The sequence below is a fragment of the Eschrichtius robustus genome, chromosome 3 (genome assembly GCF_028021215.1).
Source record: "Eschrichtius robustus isolate mEscRob2 chromosome 3, mEscRob2.pri, whole genome shotgun sequence".
NCBI lineage: Eukaryota > Metazoa > Chordata > Mammalia > Artiodactyla > Eschrichtiidae > Eschrichtius > Eschrichtius robustus.
The window spans coordinates 61,096,615-61,121,011 of NC_090826.1; the positions used below are offsets into that span (position 1 = coordinate 61,096,615).

A 24,397-nucleotide genomic window follows, 5' to 3' on the forward strand; every position below is an offset into this window, starting at 1 on the left:
AAGTCGTTTGAATAGCTCTTAGGAAGCTGCCGGAATCCTGCTTAGAGATCCTTACTACAGTAGCTCTACTATTACGTAAGAAAAATATGACCCTCACTCCTGTTTCAATCAACGTTAAGTACTGGGTCATTACAGAGTTCAGCGTTGTTTCAAGGGCAGGCTGCCCTCAGTTAATGAGAATCCAAGGTGCCCATTTGGCAGCTTGGGCCACCGTTTTCGTCACCGATCTCCACTTTGTCGCTTCGTCCGTCAGAACCGCCCTCAGGAAAAAGGGTGGTTGGTGGAGGTGGGAGGGGTCGGGGCAAGGGCGACGGTAAGAGGAGGATATTTGCGTGGCCTGTTTACAGGTTACTCGGTTTCAGTGTCAAGCCAGTTTTTTTTGCACATCTCCGGCGAACCTCCGGTCTGAGGTCACACAGACGCCTGGGTGGCTCAAAGGAGCCAGCAATGAAGCTTTCCCTGGGCGGGGACTCAGGAATTTCACCCGCAGGGACAAACCAAGGGGCACAAGGACCCCGGCTTCACTCCAAGTCCTGAGCCAAGGGTTGGTGGCGACGCTCCAGGCAACGCCTCCGCTGCCGGCCAAGGAGGAGCGGGGACCGCGTCGGGGCCTGCGCTCATTGGGTCGCGGTGGTTCCGCCCCGAGGTGAAGCAAAGCTCCCGGCCCGCTAATAGAGTCTCTGCTACAGTCCGGCTTTTGTGCGCTGGCCGCTGGTCACCCGGTTGGGCGTACCTTTACCTCTCTTTCGCCTAATTCTTCGGTGTCTTTTTCAAGCCCCGACTCACCAGTTTCATAGTTTTATCTTCCTTGCTCTTTAACTCTCGCCTTCCTTCGCAGATCAGCATGCAGGAAGAAGACGCCTCCCCACACGGTTTCCTACCTAGGTTCCAACATTTCGCTACGCAGGCCATCCATGTGGGCCAGGAACCAGAGCAATGGACTTCCCAGGCTGTAGTGCCCCCCATCTCACTGTCCACCACGTTCAAGCAAGGGGCTCCTGGCCGGCACTTGGTGAGCTGGGTCTGTCTGGGGCGGTCCAGTGTTGGGCGGTAAAAGAGAGATGGTTTATAAGTTAGGAAGGCACGCAAGTAATTTGTGAGGTGTAATTTGTGTATATCAGGAAGGACGTTTACTACACCTGTAAACCTCCTTGTAGTAAAGCTTTGTATTGAGTGGTTCAACGATCATATTTCTTTTGATAAGCATTTCTTTTGATAAGCAGGACTGAAAGGAACAGTTTGTCCAACATGCCCTATAGATTTGGACTGATATTCATGTGATTTTGGCAAATTTGCAGTTCAGAACTAGTGTCATAACTTCCTTGAGCTACCTTTAGCAAAAAAAAATTGTAAAGATATAGTAAGGAGTCAACTAAGAAAAAAATTGTCTCATAAGTCACCTGGAATCAAGATTATTCCCAATAGCTATTAATTCCCAGTATTATTCCAGTAGTTATTAATAGCCATTGAGCCAGATTCATAGTTACATTATATCATGTGTATTACATATATTGCCTCAGATAAGCCTTACAGCAATTCTAGTATGAACTAGGTTCTTATTTCTCTCATGAAAAACCTGAGGTTTAGGGATGTTAAGTATCAATGCGAAGGCCACATGGCTAGTAAGTAGAGCTGGGATTCCAATGCAGTACTGCTCTGGAACCCCACCCACTCTCGGGCATTAGTCTACACTGTGCTATACTACAGTAATGCTAGCAATAATCTAACCCATTGCATCAGTGTGGCTTAGTAATTAAGAGCTTAAGTCATGTAGTCAGAGGACCTAGGTTTGAATTCTGATACCACCTCTTTTTAGCCAGGTGATCTTGAGCAAGTTACTTGACTTATCTAAGCCTCAGGTTGGTCCTGTGTAAATGGGTTAATAATAGTACCTACCACATAAGTTGTTGAGATGTATGTTAAGCTGCATTGTACATTATAACTGCTCAGTAGTTTGCTATTTCATGGTGTTCATATTTGTACTTTTTCTGTTTGATCCTGACAACCAGGTTAGAGAGCAAGACAGGTATTATATACTTTTTATAGAAAAGGAACCTACCCAGAGTCATAGATGAGACAGCCCTCTGTGTTAATTATATAGCTTTTCCTTTTTTGGTAGCATACTTGATGGATCTTGGAGTATTTAAAAGTTGCTGAGGTCCAGAAGAAATTACAGTTGACCCTTGAACAACAGGGGTTTGAACTGTGCAGGTCCACTTATATGTTGATTTTTTTCAATAGTAAATACTACAGTGCTGCATAATCTGCAGTTGGTTGAATCTGGGGACGTAAACCACAGATATGGAGGAACCTCGGATATGGAGGGCTGACCATAAGTTGTACATGGATTTTCCACTGAGCAGGGGGTCGGTGCCCTAACCCGGGAGTTGTTCAAGTGTCAACTGTAATTGAATAAACTTTGTAGATCCAAAACCTTGATTATACTTCAAACACCTCTTTAGTGTGTTATGTTATATAAGTTGAGGAAAATTCTTTTAGACATGGCCCTTTGTCTTGTGAAGTAGAGTTCTAAGGGCATTTCTACAACTGGTTTAGGATACTTCTAGCTACTATATTTTGTAATCAAAATGTGTACACAACCTGTCTTCCAAGTTTCTTCCTGGTGTAGGGCTTTGTGAATGTGTAGCTGCCCAAGCTTTAGCATTTAGTGCAAAAGTTAATAATTTAGCTGTGATATTAATAATTAAATGTTTTCAGAGAGCCAGCAGGGGTGGTTAAAATCCACAAACTCCTCTTAATATCTTTAAAATGTCAGTTAAGAGCACTAAAGAGAATTTGAGGAGCTGAATGAGAAGCATCTAATTCTCCAGTTCCATTTGGAAAGTCATTGAATGAATGAGAGTGTGAGAATTGGCACTGAAATACGCTTCTCCCCATCCCCCCCACCCCAAAGTTAAATCTTTGCAGGAATATTTAGGGAGACATAGGACTACCTTTCCATGGCAATAGCCACATGAATCTAAACTTTTTTTTCTGTGTGGAGTACAGCTGCAGGTCATATCAAGGAGGTGATGGTGAGCAGTAATGAGGATATCCTGGAGCCCTATAAAATGTCTACTCGGTTTGTCAAAAACAAGGAAACAAAAAAAGGAACAAAACTTAAATATCTATATCTATATCCATATCTATATCTATATCTAATACTGGGAGCTCCTCAATCAGAAACAGGTGTAAAGAGTGGTTGTGTTTTGTTATGTGCTATATGAGGCAGAAGGAGAAAAGTATGTATAGGATTTTTAGTCAGTGTTTAAGTCCTGGCTTTGAATTCTGGCACTGACATTCCCTGTAACATTTGGCTTTACTTTCTTTAGAGCAGATTGTGAGGATTAAATAAAATGACTGGATACAGACAGAGACTGACAAATACTGTATGATATCACTTATATGTGGGATCTAAGAAATAACAGTAACTAGTGAATATAACAACAACAACAAAAAGCAGAGTCACAGATACAGAGAACAAACTAGTGGTTACTAGTGGGGAGAGGGAAAGGGGGAGGGAGGTTAGGTTAGGGGATTAAGAGGTACAAACTACTATATGAAATAAATAAGCTACAAGAATATATAGTACAACACAGGGAATATAGCCAATATTTTATAATGACTCTAAGTGGAACATAACCTCTAAAAATTGTGAATCACTATGCTGTACACATGAAACTTATGTAATATTGTACATCAACTATACCTCAATAAAGATAAATAAATCAAATAAAATGACTGGATGAATTCAGCTAGTGAGAATTGGTCATACATATAAAAGGAATATAATGCAAATTTTAAAAAGGGGTTGTATAGGGCTGTTTTGCCGAGAATTACTCTCTTTTTTGAGTTGCTTTTGTAGAGCTAAGATCTGAACTTCGAGCATTTGTAAGATCTGTTCATAGCTTCCTGTTGGATGCTAAACAGAACTCACATCACTTATTTTTTAGGAAATAAAATGCAGCTTAGAAATAGGTTGACTTTGTTGGTTCAGGTGGTTCCTGTTTCCTAATATCCCTAGATTAATGGGTAGAGGTGAGTCTAACATAAAAACCACCATTTATCTAGTGGTTAGCACATGCCAGGCATCATGCAGAGAACTTATTATCTCATTTTATCTTCACATCAATTTTATGAAGTCGATATCTGTATTTTATTCCCATTTTAAAAGTATAGAGATTGACTCTGGGAAATATTAAGTAACTAACCTATTGGCATGTAGCTCATAAGTGGCAGACACAGAATTCTAATCCAGTTTGGCTGACTTCAGGGCCTCTCCATACCACTACGGCCACAACAGTGATGCTTCTGTCTAATGGCAAGACATGTAATAGATAAATAACAGAAAGGCATGGCAGGATGGACCTGTAATTGAGGAAATGTCTATGTTAAGACTCTGATAATAAATTTAAATCTCTTAGGATGAACTCATAACTTCTTCTCTTCAGGGTTTTGAGTACAGCCGTTCTGGAAATCCCACCAGGAATTGCTTGGAAAAAGCAGTGGCAGCACTGGATGGGGCTAAGTATAGTAAGTGATTTTCATTTCAAAGTTTGTAAAATCTAGAATCCATTCTTATTTGTATAGAAAAAATTATAGAGGCACAGAATGTAGAATTGGAAAGAAATAAGGATTAGCTAGTTCAAAACTCTTATTTTTTTACGACATTGAATTATTTGTTCGAGGTCCCACAGCTGACTTCATATGTATATGTGTAATTATAAGGTGAAAATAAATATGAAGAGAGGCAAAATGGCAGAATTTGCCACTTAGTATTCATGTAAATGCACTCTTCGTCTGAAGCTGTCAGTATAAATAGATACAAATTAACTAAGTTTTATAATATTACCTATGAGAATATAAGCTTTCTTATACTCTGGTTCATTCACCTGCTATTTTGTGCCTGAGAGTAGCACCAAGGAACATTTGCAATAGCCAGGTACCCTTGATACTGTGCTTTCGGAGATTAGGGATTAACTCCTCAAAACTTGAATTTCTTCCATGAAGGGAGTGGACTGCTGTTAAATCATCTTTGTACTTTTTATACAAATGATACTAAATGAGGGCAGAATAGTGAATAAAAAAAATGAGAGTCTAAGGAGTTTTCTCACAGTAAGAGTGTAGGAATCAGAAATGTTAATATGAGTTTTGGGGTTTGTTTGGGATTGGGGGGGTTTCTTTTGTTTTGGATGAGAGGGGGAGTTTTTTAAACACTAAATTTCTTAAATTTAGTAATGTGTGGGGAATATTATTTTCCACAGAAATTATAAAGGCTGAGGGTTCATATGCCAGACACTTTTTTCAGGTGGGCTCCAGAAAACGTGGTTGTTTTGAGCTGGATTTAAAGGTTAACTTTCTGTATGAATTCATTGCTGTACCACAGATCTGCTTAGTAGAGAACTGCAATGTCAACCTCAACTTTTCTGAAAAAACTTTGCAAAAATTACATTTTCCAAGTTAATTGGATATCCCGTCTACCGGTCACAAGTGATTTTTATCATCAAGGTGATACACTGATATTTTATCAGGATATTTTTCTTTACAGTGTTTAATGTGTACAATGCCAGTTATTTTTTTATTATTCAGTTTCACTATTTTTGTTCAATATGAGATTCAGGATCACATGTGTTTAAAGAGAATCCACATTAAAAAAATTTTTAAAAATAAAATTTATTAAATTTATCAGGTCTGATTTTGAGTTTTGTTAAAATATTTTCTCAACTGCATATCCATATAGTTAATGGATGAATCATATCTTAGCTCTATTCCTCAAGTTTGAAATTTCTTTAGAGTTTACTTTTAAAGTGTAATTTAATTGGCAAATGGTCTTTTGTCTCAGAATTTTGTAAAGAATTATTTCTTTGAAGCTTTTCAGAGAAATGTTATAACCAAAGCAGAATTAAGTGTTTTTATCTTAAAGATATTTTATTTTTGAAATAGAAAGGGGGATTTTGTAACGGTATTAATCAGGGGATTTCTGGTGACTCAGTAGTGATGGTTATCTTTCAGTCGGCAGAGAGAGGGATATAAAGTAATGCAAATAAATACTGTAGGTGTTTTTAACCTATAGTTCTGACATTTTGGCTTACTCTAACTTGGTTTTTATCTTAGGTTTGGCCTTTGCTTCAGGATTAGCAGCCACTGTGACTGTTACCCATCTCTTAAAAGCAGGAGACCAAATTATTTGTATGGATGATGTGTATGGAGGTAGGTGACCTCTCTCATTCATGTTGTTTCAGCTGATATTTTAAAGACAATAAAATGGGTCCTGAATTATATTAACAGTGCTACCAGGATTATTGACTATTGATTATCTTTTCAAAATATGATGAACACCTCTATGCTGGTTCATACTTGATAAAGGAGGAGCATAAACTCTTAGGGTCTATGCTCCAGAACTTGCTTATAAGAGAGATTGTTTAATAACAATTTTATTTAAGCAGCTGGAATGAGCTTATTCCAGACATACTCTACTCTAGAGAAGATAGTGTTTAAAGAGAGAGTGTTCTAGTGTAATTTAAAATTTTTACCTGCAGTGAAGATGGTCTATAACCCAAGTCATTCTCAAAGGGCTTAACTCTACCCAACCCTTAACCGCCCCGCCCCTTGCGGGTTTTTTTTAGGGAAGCTTCTGAAAATCTGTTGAAAGCTATAGACCTCTTTCTCCAAAAAATGTACTTAAGACTATACCCAACGTTTATCATTTTAATTTTAAAATGATAAGGCTCCTCTTCAAGGACCCTTACCCCTTGAAGCCTATCCATGGATACAAATTTAAGAACTTTCATTCCAAATTGTTTAAATGCTAGTTATATAAAGTGGTAAGTGGGAAGGTAAGGAAGACAAGTTGCCCTTACCTTTAAGTAAGACTGATTTTTGTGTTCAAAACAACAGGAAAAAATTTTGTAAGTATATTATACATATATACCAAATGCTTCCAAATAATTCAAATGTGACTTATAGAATATTATTATCATTTTATCTATCTCCTATTTGAACAAAAAGTTAAATCTGTAAGTTCTTTGAAGGAAGAGACTTACTGTTAGTAATCATTTTATCCCTCTCAGAAATTTGCAGAATGCTTTATATTTTATCATAGTACCCTATGATAGTCTGATGAATTGAAATTATAGAAAAACCAAACCTTTTGTTACTATTATAATGTATTATAAAAACCTTTTGGTAAACATAGGTACAAAATCTTGAAAACTGCTGTTGATTTTTTAACAATTCTTTACATTCTTTTTGCATCTTATATTACCTAGGATCAGTCTACCAAAAGTCCAGTATATCTTTTTTTTTTAAATAAATTTATTTATTGATTTATTGGCTGCATTGGGTCTTCGTTGCTGCACGTGGGCTTTCTCTAGTTGCGGAGAGCAGGGGCTATTCTCTGTTGCTGTGTGCGGGCTTCTCACTGCCATGGCTTCTCATTGCGGAGCACGGGCTCTAGGTGCGCAGGCTTCAGTAGTTGTGGCACGCAGGCTCTAGAGCACAGGCTCAGTAGTTGCGGCACACGGGCTTAGTTTCTCCACAGCATGTGGGATCTTCCTGGACCAGGGATCAAACCTGTGTCCCCTGCATTGACAGGCAGATTCTTAACCACTGCTCCACCAGGGAAGTCCCTCCAGTATATCTTTGATGATAAATTTTTTTTTCTTTTTTGGTTCCCTATCAATAACAGCAAATTTTTCTTTAAATTCGCATATATAAACATCAAATCCAGAACCGTATTTTTAAAAGAAACTATTCTAAGTTGAATGATGTATCTTCTTTCACTGTAAAACTCTAGTAGTTTGATTTACATTGTCTCATTTGTCTACTAAAGCTTTCAGAACCACATAACAAAAAGATTGAGAAAGTACAAAGGATAAAAACCAATTCTTTTCTCTTACCAAAGTATAATCAGTTTGAAATTTTATTTTGAATATTTCATTGGCATTGATTCATTTATTTTATTTTTTAAACTTTTATTTATTTATTTATTTAGTGGCGCTGGGTCTTAGTTGTGGCATGTGGGATCTAGTTCCTTGACCAGTGATCGAACCCGGGCCCCCTGCATTGGAAGCCTGGAATCTTAACCACTGGACCACCAGGGAAGTCCCAATTCATTTATTTTAGATATGAGTACTAGGAAGGAATTGTTTAAAAAAGATATTGATATTTCAGGAAGCATGCCAGTTCATGTTTGAAGAGTACAGATTGTGTATTTTAAGAAACATCTTCTGCTTCACACCACTTGATGTGGGTATCAAGTGTATTTTATTTGACTCTTTGATTTTTAGTTTAAAATTTAAGCCTTATATTCTTTAGCATACAAGAAGGTCAAATTATTCAAACAAAGTAGAATTGCTTTTAGTTGTTTCTTTATTGGTGATTGACACTTCCTTATATTTTTTAAGTGTTTATACTTTTAAGGAATTAATATTTCCTCATACAGTTTTCATTCTATCTGATTCTCTTCTGCCTCAGGTACAAACAGGTACTTCAGGCAGGTGGCAACTGAATTTGGATTAAAGATTTCTTTTGTTGATTGTTCAAAAACCAAATTGTTAGAGGCAGCTATTACTCCAGAAACCAAGGTAACTCAGTTTTCAGTTTGTCTGTTTTCCTTGTGATGTTTTGTTTTCATCATTTCTGTTTGCTTGAGGACATAATTTAAATCTGAATAACAAATTTTACTGGAAGCCATGGGAAACCATCAAGATTAGGATAGGTCTGACTTCTGTGTAGTATAGCCTAATGTTACAGAAAAGGAAGCTTGTAAGCCCCCAAACCCTAAGCATAGCTTTAAGGGTTCTAAGGGATACTTCAGCAAAATGATAGAAACAGAGAATGGGCCACAAGCAATCTTTAGCTTCCATCCTGGGAAGCTTGTATGCCACCGGAAGGTGTTTTGTGCTGGAATGAATGGCATATGTGATATTCTTTCTTGGGACTTCATTGAAATTCTGCATGGGGAAAAGAAGGACCAGTGCCTTTTATAAGTGTCAGCCTTTTCCAGCTTTTTGCTAATGATTAAAAGGTTTGAATTGTACTCAAGATTATGTTGCAGTGAATGCTAAAAAATGAAAAACTTTTCTCACACAAATTACTTTGAAGATTAACACCAGGGTGAGCTTTGAGTGATTAAGGTTTGTTTTCAAAGGAACTTGTTTTTTTTGTTGTTGTTGTTTGTTTGTTTTCTTGCTTGGGAGAAAAGATTCTTATTAAAATAGCTGGTCTGAGTCTTTCTAAGGGAGGAAAGCAAATTGTGTGTATATTAATTCTTGTCAATAGAACTTTATATAGTGGCTGTTTACCAACTTGAATTAATACATTTTTCCCCCTGAAATGTCTGCCTCATCATTTGAAGTAGATTTTTTAAGTCTATGTAAAATCTACTTCGTATTTATTTACTTATTTTTATTTTAATTAATTTTTTATTATGCATGGGAATAATAAATTCTTACCCAGAAATAAATTTTTATATGTTCTTAAATAATTCTGTTCTTGTAGAATATGCATTATTTTAACTACCATGTCTTTTCTACAGGAAAACTCTAGAGTAGGAAGAGAGTTAAACCAGACCACTTGCCCATTCACATAGAAGAAAGAACCATTAACTCTTTTAAAAAGAAAGCTGTAGATAATGTCAATCAATACAGTGGCAGCTTGTTTAACAAACAGAATTCTTTTCTTTGGTCTTTTCTACAACTGTCAAACATCCATGATGTGCCTGGATTGTGCTAGGTTTTGGAATAGACAGATAAATATGATGCTGTCTCTTAAGTGAGCTGTGGCCAGGATTTCTGTTGTGTGTGTCACTTTTCTTCCTCACTCTAAAACCCATGCTCTTCTTCAAGTTCTGGGGACTTATTTTGTAGTTTTCTAGTGCATCTGGCATTAAGTTACTATTCAGGATATTTTTGGCGTCATAGAGATAGTTCTCTTTACTGAAAATTCCAGAATGTAAACTTAGACAATCTATGTTATTTATCTTTGAGAACAACATTCCCAGACATTGAACTATGTCTTTGGAATTCATCCTCTTTTTAATGGAAAATAATTACAATAATTAACTTGAACGCTTTTCTGCTGATATGTACATTATCTCATTTGATCCTTACAACAACTGTATAAGGTAAATATTATCAATCCTATTGTATAGATGAAAAATTGGAAGAACGTAGAGGGTTAGTTACTTGCCTATGATGACTTCTTAGAAATTCATGGGGCTAGAATTCAGATTCAAACCTTTAAACTTCATCATCCATGGTCTTCCAATGTAGCCTCCCAGATGGTTACAGTATATGAGATAGATGTTTGGCAGTGTGTTTTTACAAACTATTGTCATCTACTGAATTGTTTTAGCTTGTTTGGATTGAAACTCCCACAAACCCTATCTTGAAGATGATTGACATTGAAGCCTGTGCACATACTGTCCATAAACATGGAGACATTATTTTGGTCGTGGATAACACTTTTATGTCGGCATATTTCCAGGTAAATGAAAATAATATTTTTGGCCTGATTAGTAGACTACGCAGGTACCTGTAATTAGGAGAGGAAGGACTTGTTTGCATTAAATTACATGAAATCTGCTCATAATTATTGATTAGACAAAGAATTAAAATTGGGTCTTTTCTACCATTAGTTAATATCTTTTCAACCCTACGTTAATATGTTGTATGGGACTTTGTGTGTTTTAAATGTTGTCTTAATTAAAGCTTTTAAGTTCTCTGTGTAAACTCTCTGAAGACCTGGCCGTATTATATGATGGTATATAGTAGGGGTTTCAGTGTTTATGTGTTGGTTCCAGGTCAGTTATATTATTTTATATATATTTAAACCTGGCTAACTTTGCAAATAAAAGGAAGAGAAAAGCTATATTCAATGACATCTCAGTGTACGTCACACATTATTTCTCCATTTGTCTTCCTTCTTTCTAGTTTGTCTTCCCTCAGTGCTTCAAAGACCATGCCCGGCCCTCTATATCTTTACCTTATTTGTATCATGAATTTCTACTCCATGTTTCACCTTGTATCTGTGAGTACAGCTTCTTTACAGTGCTCCTTTTAGGCTATCTCTTTTCCTGCCTGTCCTCTGCATACACCTCTTTCCCCACTCAAACCCTCCCATTCATCCTCAATTCCTTTCTTTCTTTTCTCGTACATTTTTCCAGATTCTTCTTCTTTTCTGCTTTGCTCCTTTTGGTAAATCATCTTGGGATCTCTCTATAATTGACTGGTTGTCTGCCTTTTCCCCACACGTTCTCCCTTTCTTTCCTCTGAGTAACCTAACTCTGTTTCCTTTCCTTTTTGGGAGTTACCATCTCCCTGCTCTTTCCTTTTTGTCTGTATCCTGTGGTCATTCTTATTGCACCTCCTGTAGTTCACCTTTATTCTGCAGAGCTCCTGAAACCCCAGCTCATTTTCTCCAACTCTTCAATTAGGCAGATGTTTACAAGCTCAATTGTTTATATTCCCTGCTTCTGTTCTGGGTCCCTGAAGTTGGCTGACTCCCTAGGAGTCTGCATAAAGCTTTTCTTCACCTTACTCCATTTTATTCAGAAGGCACTACCATGTTTTACCTTCCTTTCCTGAAACACATTTCCTGGCTACAATGTGTTCAGATGGCTTCATGTATCATCTACCTTTGGCTCATGATATAGCTTCAGCTGATTCTTATATCAAGTAAGGCAGTCTGTTTCCAGGTGAAAATCTCCTGGCATCATCTATTTGTCCCAGGTGATTTTCACTCTTGGAGTCTTTATCCCAACTCCTTACCCCATCTACCACTTACAGTAGGGCAGTTATTATAGCATAGGATTGCTCTAGCTGAGTCCTCATGAGTCCTGTATATTCCCAAAGAGATCGCATGAATTGTTTTAGATGGGCCTGCCCAGATTACTCATCAGGCCTCGCCCTTTTTCTCCTATTGCTGTCACTAAAATAGGTCCAGTTTTTCCACCTTTCTGAAGCCCATATCACATTCCTCATGCCAGGGACTGCAATTTGCTTCATTTCAATCTGGATTCATTCCAGTTGAATTAATCAGAATCACAATGTCCCTAGGCAACCACAAACCAAATGTGGAACAACATTTGGTTCCACAAAGCAAATCTTCTGAAAAGATCCTGTCATTATTTTACACTCGTGAAAACTGGGTATGTTCTTTCTTTCCTGTCTTTTGTCTTCTTGATCTTTTATAAGTCTCACAAAAGGCAAAATGGACATACAAGCATAAAGTTTCCATGTAGAACCTCTGAATTCCGGTAGTCTGAGTCCTGGCTCTACCAGTTTTTTAAATCTGAGTGATCTATTTTATTTTTCTTAGTCCCTTTTCCCCACCTGTACAATTAGAGTCATAAACATACTGATTTTGTTGAGTTAGGTAAAGTATTTTGAACAGTGCTTTGCTGAGTTTTGTAAAGTAACTCATGATTCTTGGAGCATAATGGCATCAACAGATGTTAGTTACTGGTTTTTATTTTTCCTTTTTTTAAAATTTTATTTTATTTTTAAATTCTTGGCTGTGTTGGGTCTTCGTTTCTGTGCGAGGGCTTTCTCTAGTTGCGGAGAGCGGGGGCCACTCTTCATCGCGGTACGCGGGCCTCTCACTGTGGCGGCCTCTCTTGTTGCGGAGCACAAGCTCCAGATGCGCAGGCTCAGTAGTTGTGGCTCACGGGCCCAGTTGCTCCGTGGCATGTGGGATCTTCCCAGACCAGGGCTCGAACCCGTGTCCTCTGCATTGGCAGGCAGATTCTCGACCACTGTGCTACCAGGGAAGCCCTATTTTTCCTTTTGACCGTAGAGTTTACAGAATGTTAGCACTGGAAGAGACCTCCCACAACATCTAGTTTGACTCATCATTTAGAGATGAGCAAACGCGTATGTAGAGAGTGCTTTGAGGAATACCACACTTAAAATGTCCTATTTTTGAAACCCTAAATGAAAAGTCCCATATTCCCCAGCTAGGGAGGTTAAACACACACACACACACACACACACACTTTATTTTAAAGGAAATTTAAATGGAAAGATGTTGATATTACATTATTTAGTGAATAAGTTGATTATTACTTTAATTTTCACTGTAAACAAAGACATCTAAGACTAAAGAATTACTTTGCAGGAAAGTTCAGTGAGGGAAAACAATCTAAACACATTTCCTTATAAGTGATTTTACACTTGGCAAAACTAGTATAATAAAAGCGTAATTAAGAGTCAAGATCATGGCAAATCAAATAAATAACCACAGCATACATTGTAAGGTTTTAATGATTAAAAACCTAAGCAAATCACTTTTATACTTACTTGACAGAACAATTGCTCAATGTTTGTGTCAACTATTCTTTGTGTTTACTGAGTCATAAAATGCCAACATGTCTGCTATAGGTAATAAATTTAGGGGCTAGTCAGCAACTGCTCTAAAGAAACAAGTTCAGAAGACCTGTTGACCTCAGTTTATCTGCTATTTCCAGAAAATTTGTGCCTTTGGATTTAATACTGGTTCTAATACTTTGTATTTTTATTTGGTGTGAGGGAGGAAAGGGAAAGATAGTATCAAGAGTTCCTGGAAATTTTAAGATGTGCATATTTTTAAAAGTTAGAATAGGAATGGAATTTACAATAATAAATAGGCAGGCAATGAAGCATATTTTCAAGTGATTTCCCATTTGGAATAAAAACCTTTTATTCCTTTCAGCGGCCTTTGGCTCTGGGAGCTGATATTTGCATGTATTCAGCAACAAAATATATGAATGGTAAGACAGTCTTCACTTAGAATGTTCTTTTCCATCAATAGATGAAAGTAGCATAAGGCTTTATCCTTTTATCTCTTTTCTTCTATTATGCAGGTTTTCTCTGTGACTCATTACTTTGATTAAATATAGGACTTCATTTATAGCAGACAAAACTATGCTCATGATTTAACAGCAGAGGATTAAAATTTACTATAAATGTTATATTTTTATCCTGCTGATAGCTTAAAAAGAAACATTTAATTTTTACATGACTTTAATTTTATTGTTTAAGGTATAGCTTTCGCTAAAGTTTATTTAAACTGATTCTATAGGGCTTTTTCCCAGAGTTTTTTCAAGTGAAAGTCACATTTTAGAAATTATAAGCTGAGGAATAAACATATGTTGTTTTTAACTTAAAGTTTTTTGTTTTTGTTTTGTTTTTTTTAGGCCACAGTGATGTTGTGATGGGCTTAGTGTCACTTAATTCTGAGAGGCTTCATAATAGGCTCCGTTTCTTGCAAAATTGTAAGTATTAAAAAACCCAAATTTCCCCTTATGCTCTCAAAGTGACTACATTTGATATTTGTATTTCCACTAAGTGCTGTGAAGTGATAGCATTCCACTAATTTAGGAAGAAATGAGAAATAATGGGAAAAATTCTGATTTTTTATAGGAAAGAAAAATTGGGTTATAAAAATACAGTTATAACATAATAGGGCTTTACAACATGACCAAGAGATATGTTTTGTTATTTTTCAAAGCCATGTTAATTTTGGTCATAATTTGGTAAAGCTCAAGTAAATTTTTTTTTTCTGCCCCACCGAGCATCACGTGGGATCTTAGTTCCCCGACCAGGGATCAAACCCATGCCCCTTGCATTGGAAGCGTGGAGTCTTAACCACTGGACCACCAAGGAAGTCCCTCAAGTGAATTTTTAGTTTTATGACTTAATGGATTTTTTTGTCTTTTTTTTTTAAACATTTGGAATGATGGCTTTCTTGTACTATACCTTTTATATCTGAAATGATGATAACTTTTAAATGGCACTTAACATATAAACATATTTTTCAACAGGTGTCTAAACGTCTGTTTTCTGTTTAGATTGTTTAGTTATCTCAGGTATGGAGAAGGGTTTGTTGAAAGAGACTTGATTTAACCACTGTGATCTGACAGAAAGATAAGATACAAACATAATTAGGAATAAAAATCCCCTTCCAGGGAAAACATGTTGGGTAGCAAAAGGGGGCACTGAGGAAGGAAACCAAAATTTATTGCTTGATAAATTCCTTTCATTTACAAAAAAAAAAAAAAAAGGACTGAGGCACGGGAAATCACAGCCTGCTTTAGACAAAAGCTAAATAGAATATTGGTAGAACACTCAGAAATAATAAGAGCTGAACTGCTATTTTCTCTGTGTATTATAATACTGTCAAAGAAATACAAGATTAAACTATGTGCAGTATGTCCTTTCATTAAAATCATAGAAAAGACTATTGATATACTCATATTTGAAAAGTTCATATCATTGTATATGTACTTAGTTTTCAGGATATTCATTTCCCCTCTCATTTTTTTTTTTTAATAAATTTATTTATTTATTTATTTATTTATTTTTGCCTGCGTTGGGTCTTTGTTGCTTCGTGTGGGCTTTCTCTAGTTGCGGTGAGCGGGGGCTACTCTTTGTAGCGGTGCTCGGGCTTCTAATTGCGGTGGCTTCTCTTGTTGCAGAGCACGGGTTCTAGGCACGTGGGCTTCAGTAGTTGTGGCACTCCGGCTCAGTAGTTGTGGCTCACGGGCTTAGTTGCTCCATGGCATGTGGGATCTTCCCAGACCAGGGCTCGAACCCGTGTCCCCTGCATTGGCAGGTGGATTCTTAATCACTGTGCCACCAGGGAAGCCTTCCCCTCTCATTTTAAAGCCCATTTCACTAATCATGTTTTATGCTTCATTCTCATGTTTCTAATTTGATATATTAATTTTTCCCACTAAAACTCAAACATTGGGCTTTGTCGCTAACTTCTCAGAGTCACTATAATGAAAAAGAGCAGTTGAGAGGCTTTTCTGGGTGCCTCCTCACCTTCAGACTAATCCAGGACATGTTCATTTTGCAGCTCTTGGAGCAGTTCCATCTCCTGTTGACTGTTACCTCTGCAATCGAGGTCTGAAGACCCTACAAATCCGCATGGAGAAGCATTTCGAAAATGGAATGGCAGTTGCTCAGTTTTTGGAGTCGAATCCTCGGGTAGAAAAGGTTATTTATCCCGGTATGTTAATCTGCTTTCTAAGCACATATGCTTACACTAGGATTTTAAGTGTTATCCTATGCATCCTGTTTATGTAACATTTGTTTGTAAGTTAGGTGCTTTCATGTATTTTTACGTTGTTCACTTATTGAGCTTTTTGTCTGTCTGTGTGTCAGGCTTTTTGGTGGGTCTGATGGTAAAGAAGATGGACATGATCTCTGGCCTAGAGCTGTCTATAGTCTAGTGGTTGCTTGGATGTTAAAAAATTAATCTTACATATTAGATGTTCCTGTCTTTAGCTTGAAGGTTTGTGTATACCTGTTCCAAGATTGCAACCTTGTACTTTCCAGTAATTTGCTTGTAATCTTATCAGTCTGATATTCTGCACTAGCTCTAACTTTTATCTGATATAGATTGAGACTTGATATTTGGTACCAAAACTTCCCCGAAATTCTCTTACTTTTTTTTTTAATTTCTTCACCTTTCACAACATCTAGAAATGCTCATGTGAGTTAGCAGACTTACATGTTACTCTTTGAATTTATTTTACCAGACTTTTTAATTGTGGTCGTCTTAAGTAAATAGTTCTTTTAAACCCTTTTGAGATGTGCAGCCATGTAGTCTTGGTGTAAAGGAGAATTAGGCTTGATCCCTGCCCTTAAGGAATTTAGATAAGGCAAGGCAGAAATACATATGAGATTAAATGCCCTAATATGTACACTAGGTATAGAGCTGTTGACTGGTGTGCATTTTGAATGGAGGAAGGGAGAAAAGTTTTGGGCTGTGCCCTGAGGAATGGGTAGCATTTGTTAAAAGGTCATGGACAAGACATTTCAGATTTTTTCCGTAAGTGTTTATTAATGCCAACCATGGGCCAGGCCTTGCACTCGGAACTAGGATCCAATTATTAATAAAAGAAATAGCTTTCTCCTCATGGAGTTAGTCTGGTGGATAAGACAGATATTAAGCAAAAAATTACAGAGGATATAATTAACAGAGGGAAGGGGGCAGTCAGTGGAGAGAATGTTCCAGGTTAAAGGACAGCATGTGCACAAGTCCTGAGATGAAAAAGAGTGTGGTGCCACTGGTGTAAAGAAAGCTGGCATGGCTAGAGCAAGGAGAGACCAGAAAAGATAGGTCAAAATGAAGCTAGAGAGATAGACAGGGACCAGAACAAGAGGTCAGATGTCAACATGGCATAAAGCTCATTATTAGGCTTATTTGCAGTTGACTTAAGCAAATGGTGATTTTGTTGTTGTTCTGAAATTACATGTTGGACTCTAAAATAAGACATTCATTATACCTTATGACTACAGGGCTGCCCTCTCATCCTCAGCATGAGCTGGCAAAGCGTCAATGCACAGGTTGCCCAGGGATGATCACCTTTTATATCAAGGGCTCCCTTCAACATGCTGAGACTTTCCTCAAGAACCTAAAGGTAAACTTTCAAAATAGTTTTTTAAACTGTAGACGTTAAGACCTTCTTATAGCATTATTATACTCATTATTTCTCACTTCCACCGGACTCATATTAATGTTGTTGTACCTGGAGTTCACACCCACAAGACTCTTTGTCATGAAATGCTTTGGGTTGGAAAATCACTTGAAACAGGAGTGATGCAGTAGCAGATATATGAATCTGCTTACTTAACTTACTTAACTCTGCAGACACTGCCATCCATTTGAGAGACAGAATGTTCTAATCCATTGGTTTTTAAATTTAAAGTGAACCGTCTTTTCAAATGAAATATTATGTGAAACCGCAGTAGTGTGTGGTCAGTGCAATGCCGAAAGGCTGTTCTGAAATCCAGCCTAGGAATGGCTTTCTAAACCCTGCGCCACCCGGGTTGCATCTGCCTGGAGTGACGGAAGGGAGGCCTTTGCCTAGTGTTCACAGAGGCAGGAGGCTCTCAGGGGCCCTGGGAGAGAGACCTGTGTAACTCCATACTTTAGGCTTACTTTGAGCTCATGCAGTAATGTATTTAAGACTGAGTTTTAAATACTACAGATCTAAAGAAAAGGATGCTGCTGGATTAGTCAAAGTTCTATTGGTTCTAAAATTTGTCCACTTCTAAAGTCAGAAATATAGTAGTGCACATTTGATTTAACACAGTTGTGAGAAGAATTTTTAACATGTTGTGAAATTCTATGACACTATAACACTAAATACAACAACCGACTTTTTTTCCCTTCTTCCCTAGGAAGGGGTTAAATAGATGTATTAATTTAGTAAGTGATACATATTAATGAGTAAGTTTATATAACTTGATAGACATTTAGAGATTTTTATTTAAAGGGTAACCACAGAGCTAGGTCTCAAATGTAATAATTCTGAGGTTTTAGAGGTCATGTTTTTGTGCTAGGTCTTAGTTGCAGCTCAAGGACTCCTTAGTTGTGCCTCATTGGCTCCTTAGTTGCGGCACGTGGGCTCCTTTTATTAGTTGTGGCAGGTGGGCTCCTTCCTTGCGGCTCAAGGGCTCCTTAGTTGCGCTTCGCCTGCTCCTTAGTTGCAGCACGTGGGCTCCTTAGTTGCGGCTTGCCGTTTCCTCAGTTGTGGCACCTGAACTCTTAGTTGTGGCATGCATGTGGGATCTAGTTCCCTGGCCAGGGATCGAACCCGGGCCCCCTGCATTGGGAGCGTGGAGTCTTAAACACTGTGCCAACAGGGAAGTACCGATCAACTTTTAATGTTTTAAAAGTTAACATATAATATGTCTAATTGGGGCTTCCCTGGTGGCGCAGTGGTTAAGGATCTGCCTGCCAATGCAGGGGACACAGGTTCGAGCCCTAGGCTGGGAAGATAACCACATGCCGCGGAGCAACTAAGGCCATGCGCCACAACCACTGAGCCTGTGCCCTAGAGCCCGCGAGCCACAACTACTGAAGCCCATGAATCTAGAGCCCGTGCTCCACAACAAGAGAAGCCACCACAACGAGAAGCCTGCGCACTGCAACAAAGAGTAGCCCCCGCTCGCCGCAACTAGAGAAAGCCCGCACGCAGCAACAAAGACCCAATGCAGCCAAAATAAATAAAATAAATTAATTAATTAATTTAAAAAAAAGTCTAATTGGTGAAATCATTGTTATGGATTTTATTCTCATTTTTTCTCCAAGTTTTTATCCAATTTGTAGTTTATTCATAATTGCACCATTTTCCATCCCCCGTCCCAAGGCCATTTTATTAACAACATTTATTTTTAGATTTTAGTGTTTTTATTTTAGTAGAAGATCTATATTAATATTTTCTTTGCCATAGTTATTTACGCTGGCTGAGAGCTTAGGAGGATATGAAAGTCTTGCTGAGCTTCCGTAAGTATTTCTGTTTTTCTCAGTATTTTAACTTTGATTTCAGCTGTAATGATTGTTTGGAAAAGGAGTAGGATAAAATCGGGGATGATTCAAGATATTTAACAGTAAGAGCAGCATGGCACTATCTAGTTGGAATGAACTCCAGCTCCATAGAATGGAGACCCTGATAAAGATCTAATGGGCGCTACTAAACTGTAAGCTGCGTCCTCCCAACTTTTGCTTTTTTCCTATTTGCCTGAAGGAGATTCCAGCAGTAATTCTCTGACCTCCGAACCAGGGCTACTTGTTCTACTCCACTCTGCTCTGGAAGGGAGGTTGGAGACTTTGTACCAGAAGGGCTGATTTCAAGACTCCAGGGGAAATGGAGAATGTGTTTCTGATAAAAAATCTCCACACTCTTATTTATCAGAGGAGAGCCCTGCTAGTTACCATCAAGTCTGTTTATTTTCTGTTCTCTGTGGGGGGTAAATGGCTCTGTGTCGTCTGTGACATAAACCGAAAATCCAACTGTATTCCTGACCCTTCATTAACTGACCCAACCAATTCATCTAATTTTATCAAAGCACCAGAGGCTATTAGAACACAAAACAGCCTAAGATCAGGGAGTCCAACAGCTTATATTACAGACAAGGAAACAACCATTCAGAAAGTTTTGCTGATGAATCAAATGTCACACAGGAATATGTTAGCAACTTCACTCTTGAGGCTTTGCGTCAGAAACTGAGCGGAGAGGTTAAAGCAGCCTCGATCTGGATTTGAGAACATCAATCAGTTAACCTTTGTGCTTCAATCTTTCCATCCATAAAATGGTATTAATAATTAAAATAATGATTATTATTTAATGATTATCTGTCCCAGCAAGCATACCATATATTATAATTATTGCAGGGATAAATCAATATCATTACCTATTAATTTTCAACTGTATTAAATGCATGGTATGTTCCTATGTTTTAATTTTCATGAATATTCTGAAATAACTATGTGCTGAGGAATGTCAGGGATTACGAAAATTTAGGCACATTTCCTGCCCTCTTTATAGTTCATGCGGAGAGTCAGGCAATTTCATAATCTTTAAAAAAAAATGAATCCCAAATAATGATTCAAATAATTAAGATAAGCCATAGAGGTTTTTGTTAGTCTTTCAGGAAAATGCTTGCTAATAAGTCTGGATGCACAAGAGGGCACACTCAGCATATGAAATTGGTTTATTTTTCATAGTAATGGAGCGTATATTACTTTAAGGCTCTCTTAAAAGTAGACCTCGCTTGATTTATTTAGGGATGTGGTTTAAAGTTGCTTGGCCCTCAGGAGCTCCAGCTAGGCGCTAACCCCAGTGCCAGTGGAAGAATAAATTTAGGTCAGAACTTGTCTGTTTTATTACCCTCATTCTGTGTCTCCCAACAACGCAGCAACCAGTGCAGCATTGCAGTCAGCGGGGAGGAAGCTGAGCCAACATGTACTGGGTTGGTTTCCCAGCCTAACAACATGTGTTAACTTGGTGACCTTAGAAAACTTACTTATCCACTCTCGATTTCAGTTTTCTCGATTGTAAAATGTGGGTAACAGTGTACTGAGATAAGGAAATTGACTGAGGACAGGTAACTTTTACAAGCCCAACACAGCCAGTATGTGGAGGGGCTGAGATTCATACCCAAGCCTATTGGTCCCAGAAGCCTAAGTTCTTATTTCTACACATTCACTCTCTTTTAAGGAATTAAGAGCCTAAAAAGGCAGAACATTTTAAGGAGGATGTTTGCATGTAAAACTTCATTAGAGTGATAAAAGAAGATATTCATTTACTTTGGACACAACTCAGATTTTCTTTCCATGGGCCTGAAGTGGATAGGAGAAAGTGATTCCTTCTGCTGGTGGTGGAAGGGGATGGTTGAGTGTTGGGGGCAGTGTACATCTAAGCGCTCCGTAAGGCTATAAGCCTCTCCTCCATGATGCCTCAGCCCGCAGAGGTTCTCCCTCCTCTGAACTCCGGCAATTCTTTATTTATTCTTTATTTATTATTTATTTTTCGCTGTGCTGGGTCTTCGTTTCTGTGCGAGGGCTTTCTCTAGATGCGGCTAGTGGGGGCCACTCTTCATTGCGGTGCGCGGGCCTCTCACTATCGCGGCCTCTCTTGTTGCGGAGCACAGGCTCCAGATGCGCGGGCTCAGTAGTTGTGGCTTACGGGCCCAGTTGCTCCGTGGCATGTGGGATCTCCCCAGACCAGGGCTCGAACCCGTGTCCCCTGCATTGGCAGGCAGATTCTCAACCACTGCGCCACCAGGGAAGCCCCTGAACTCCGGCAGTTCTTATTGTCCATACTTGTTTGGCATTTGCTGTAGACTGTTCTGTTTTGTGAATTGTCATAGTCTTTAGCTCCTGCTTTGTTACCTAGAGTAAAGAAAATATCTCATTCTTCTTGGTTTCCCAATTCTTACTATAGAGCCTGAACCATAGTAGGTGCTCTACTCTTACACATGCTGGCGATGACGATGAGTTGCTACATGGTTTTGAACATCCTCTGAGGCCTCTGTGTCATGAGTTATGTGCTGGAATTAATTCCTAATGCTTAGTGATTGCTACCAGTGATCGTAGGTTGTCTTTCCCTGATCTGCCTCAGAAGGTCCAGTTCTGGATTGATCCTTTGATCCAGATGGAATTAATTCTGACCAGCTCTTGATCCAAGAGGCCTCTTATAAGTGCAGCTGGTTGGTCATGGGGTGTATGACTTCTGGCCAAGGCCTCATTCAGGTTGGTGTTAAAATCCACACACTGGAGGCTATGCCTTCCCCTCCTGCATGGGGGTGCTTGACTGACACCTTCAGTGTCCGATTGAGTATACCTTACTGATGGTATGAAAACAATAAAAGATCTTTGTGTTCATTTAAAATCATGACTAGAAATGATAATTTTCACAATTCCTTAAATTTTTGCCTGCGAAACATTGTAGTGTATGAAGCATTTGATATTTAGAGTAGAAAAGTTTTGAAAATAGTTGCAATTAGTTGCTACAATATAGTGATCAAAATTTTGCTCATTCTTTCTTTCAGGGCAATCATGACCCATGCTTCAGTGCCTAATAGCGACAGAGAAGTCCTTGGAATTAGTGACACACTGATTCGACTCTCTGTGGGCTTAGAGGATAAACAAGACCTACTGGATGATCTAGATCAAGCTTTGAAGGCAGCGGTAAGTTTTATTTTAGTGTGTGTGTGTGTGCGCGCGCACACATGTGCTTAATCTTGGGGGCTGGTGGGCCACTATGTTTATAGAGTGGACTGTAAACGTTTTCTCTTTTCTTATTACAATATACAGGGTGTATAAATGTATAGGGAACTCAGTCGAAATGCAGATTTAAAAGAATGTAGTCTTCAGAAAAGAATTCTTGGAGGAGGTGAAGTCTTTGCCTGAAGGTTTAATAACATATTTTTCTTGTGCACCGTTAATACAGCACCCTCCAAATGCAAGTCACAACTAGCATTCCAGAACTGCTATTAGAGGTTGCTTCTTGTGAAGATCAAAACTTCTGAATAATTGAATGGACCATTAATGAGCCTTCGCAGAATTTTCAAGTGAAAAGTTTAAGGCACCTTGTTACCTTTCACAACTGTAATCTTCCTGGGATCATTCCTGTTAAAAAGTTTCCTCTTTCCCGTATTGTAATTGACAAGTCAATTCTGTTAAGATCTTTTTGTTAATTTGGATATACATTTGCCTCTGAAGGAGGTGAGATTTGTGCTGCTATTGGGGATTGTGTTCTTTTTTTCAAGCTTAAGATTTATGTTGATCATGTTTACAATATAATGGTATTTCATTTTTGATGCTTTCTGAGGAATTTAAATTATTGAATGAATGTTCTTAAATCAAGGGTGATTTTGTATATTGGTGAAAATAACACTCAAAGCAATGGTTTACACTTAATTACCATAAGCCAAAAATCAAATATCTGAAACGTCTGTGAAATTCTACTGATTTAAGGTTGTACTTACTATTTTTTTAAAAAATAAATCTAATTATCAAATGTATCCCATTGTGATATTTCTGTATTATGTGGCATTAAATTGTATTCCTGGGCCCTTTTAATTCCCAACTCTTAGAGGTCTCAGCCACTTAATTTTTATAAATTCAATTGTGTAATTATCATGCTCAAATCTTGGTGTTTGCAGATTAGTTATAAAATCTGTACAGGGCAGCTCAAAAGCCACTTTTATAGAGAAATATTACTTCTTATATTTTTATCTGAAACAGTAAATTTGTTGAGGCTAAAGGAAGGAATACTTTCATAGCTAGAAGCATGATCAGCAAGCTATTGTCAATACGTCGTAAGTCAAATAATCGGATTTTTAAAATTGTTTGTAGTAAAGGCTTTCAGTCACATTTGCTATCACCATTTGTTTCAGTTTAAAAAAAGCCTATCATTGGGACTTCCCTGACGGTCCAGTGGTTAAGACTCCATGCTTCTATTTCAGGGGGCACTGTTTGATCCCTGTTTGGGGAACTAAGATCCTGCATGCCCAAGGGCATGGCTGGGGCAGGGGAGCCTATCATTGAGCTCGATTAATAATAGTGCTGGGTAGGAGGAGAATACATACAAATACATATTCTTATGTATTGTGCACTTCTGAATTATGTGTATGGACCCTGGAAATTCTGTCTCTGTAGGTAGCAGCATTTTGAGGCTGGTTATATCCCACCGTGGTTTCCGGAAGACTTGATTTCTTGCCATTTCAGTACCTTAAGGCTGTGGGGATAAACAAATGACCATTTGAATAAGAAAAGCAAAGGCTATTTATTCTAAGCTTACAAGGGAGTCAGCTACTGTCACTTGTTTTTTGGCAGACTCAAAGGAAGGCAGAGCATAGGAATTGCAGAAATTGTAATGCCTGTTAATGTGGATGAGAAACAAAAATTTCCATGTTTAAAACTGTTAGATGACTTTTAAATGAATAACATTAAATCACTGTCATAAATGTTAAAAAAAAAAAAAAAAAGCTAAGAAAAACAAAGGCAGACAGAAGAATGAAAAAGCTTTGTAGTGTAAAAAGAGAAGGCTTCAAGTATGCCCTGATTAGAGGCTGTTGGCCTAGGGAAGCGGTGGGCTGGTTGACTTGAAGTGGGG

The 24,397-nt window shown here is 38.1% G+C and overlaps 1 protein-coding gene across 1 annotated transcript; it reads left to right on the forward strand.

Annotated features, from left to right (window-relative positions):
* Window positions 1-664: 664 nt before the first annotated feature.
* On the forward strand, window positions 665-23,303 carry CTH (cystathionine gamma-lyase). The gene is made up of 12 exons (XM_068540105.1): window positions 665-1,012; window positions 4,452-4,533; window positions 6,115-6,210; window positions 8,476-8,585; window positions 10,357-10,488; window positions 13,693-13,750; window positions 14,177-14,254; window positions 15,841-15,993; window positions 17,289-17,410; window positions 19,229-19,281; window positions 22,329-22,467; window positions 22,730-23,303. Exons 1-12 carry the CDS (start codon window positions 845-847, stop codon window positions 22,754-22,756), a joined length of 1,218 nt encoding a protein of 405 aa, XP_068396206.1. The 5' UTR covers window positions 665-844; the 3' UTR covers window positions 22,757-23,303.
* The last annotated feature ends 1,094 nt before the right edge of the window (window positions 23,304-24,397 follow it).

Excerpts from the sequence above, each read along its gene's own strand:
- CTH (XM_068540105.1), top strand. The coding sequence starts at position 845 with ATGCAGGAAGAAGACGCCTCCCCACACGGTTTCCTACCTAGGTTCCAA. Across the intron at positions 1,013-4,451 it reads GGGCTCCTGGCCGGCACTTG|GGTTTTGAGTACAGCCGTTC; the intron begins GTGAGCTGGGTC and ends TCTTCTCTTCAG. Across the intron at positions 8,586-10,356 it reads CTATTACTCCAGAAACCAAG|CTTGTTTGGATTGAAACTCC; the intron begins GTAACTCAGTTT and ends GAATTGTTTTAG.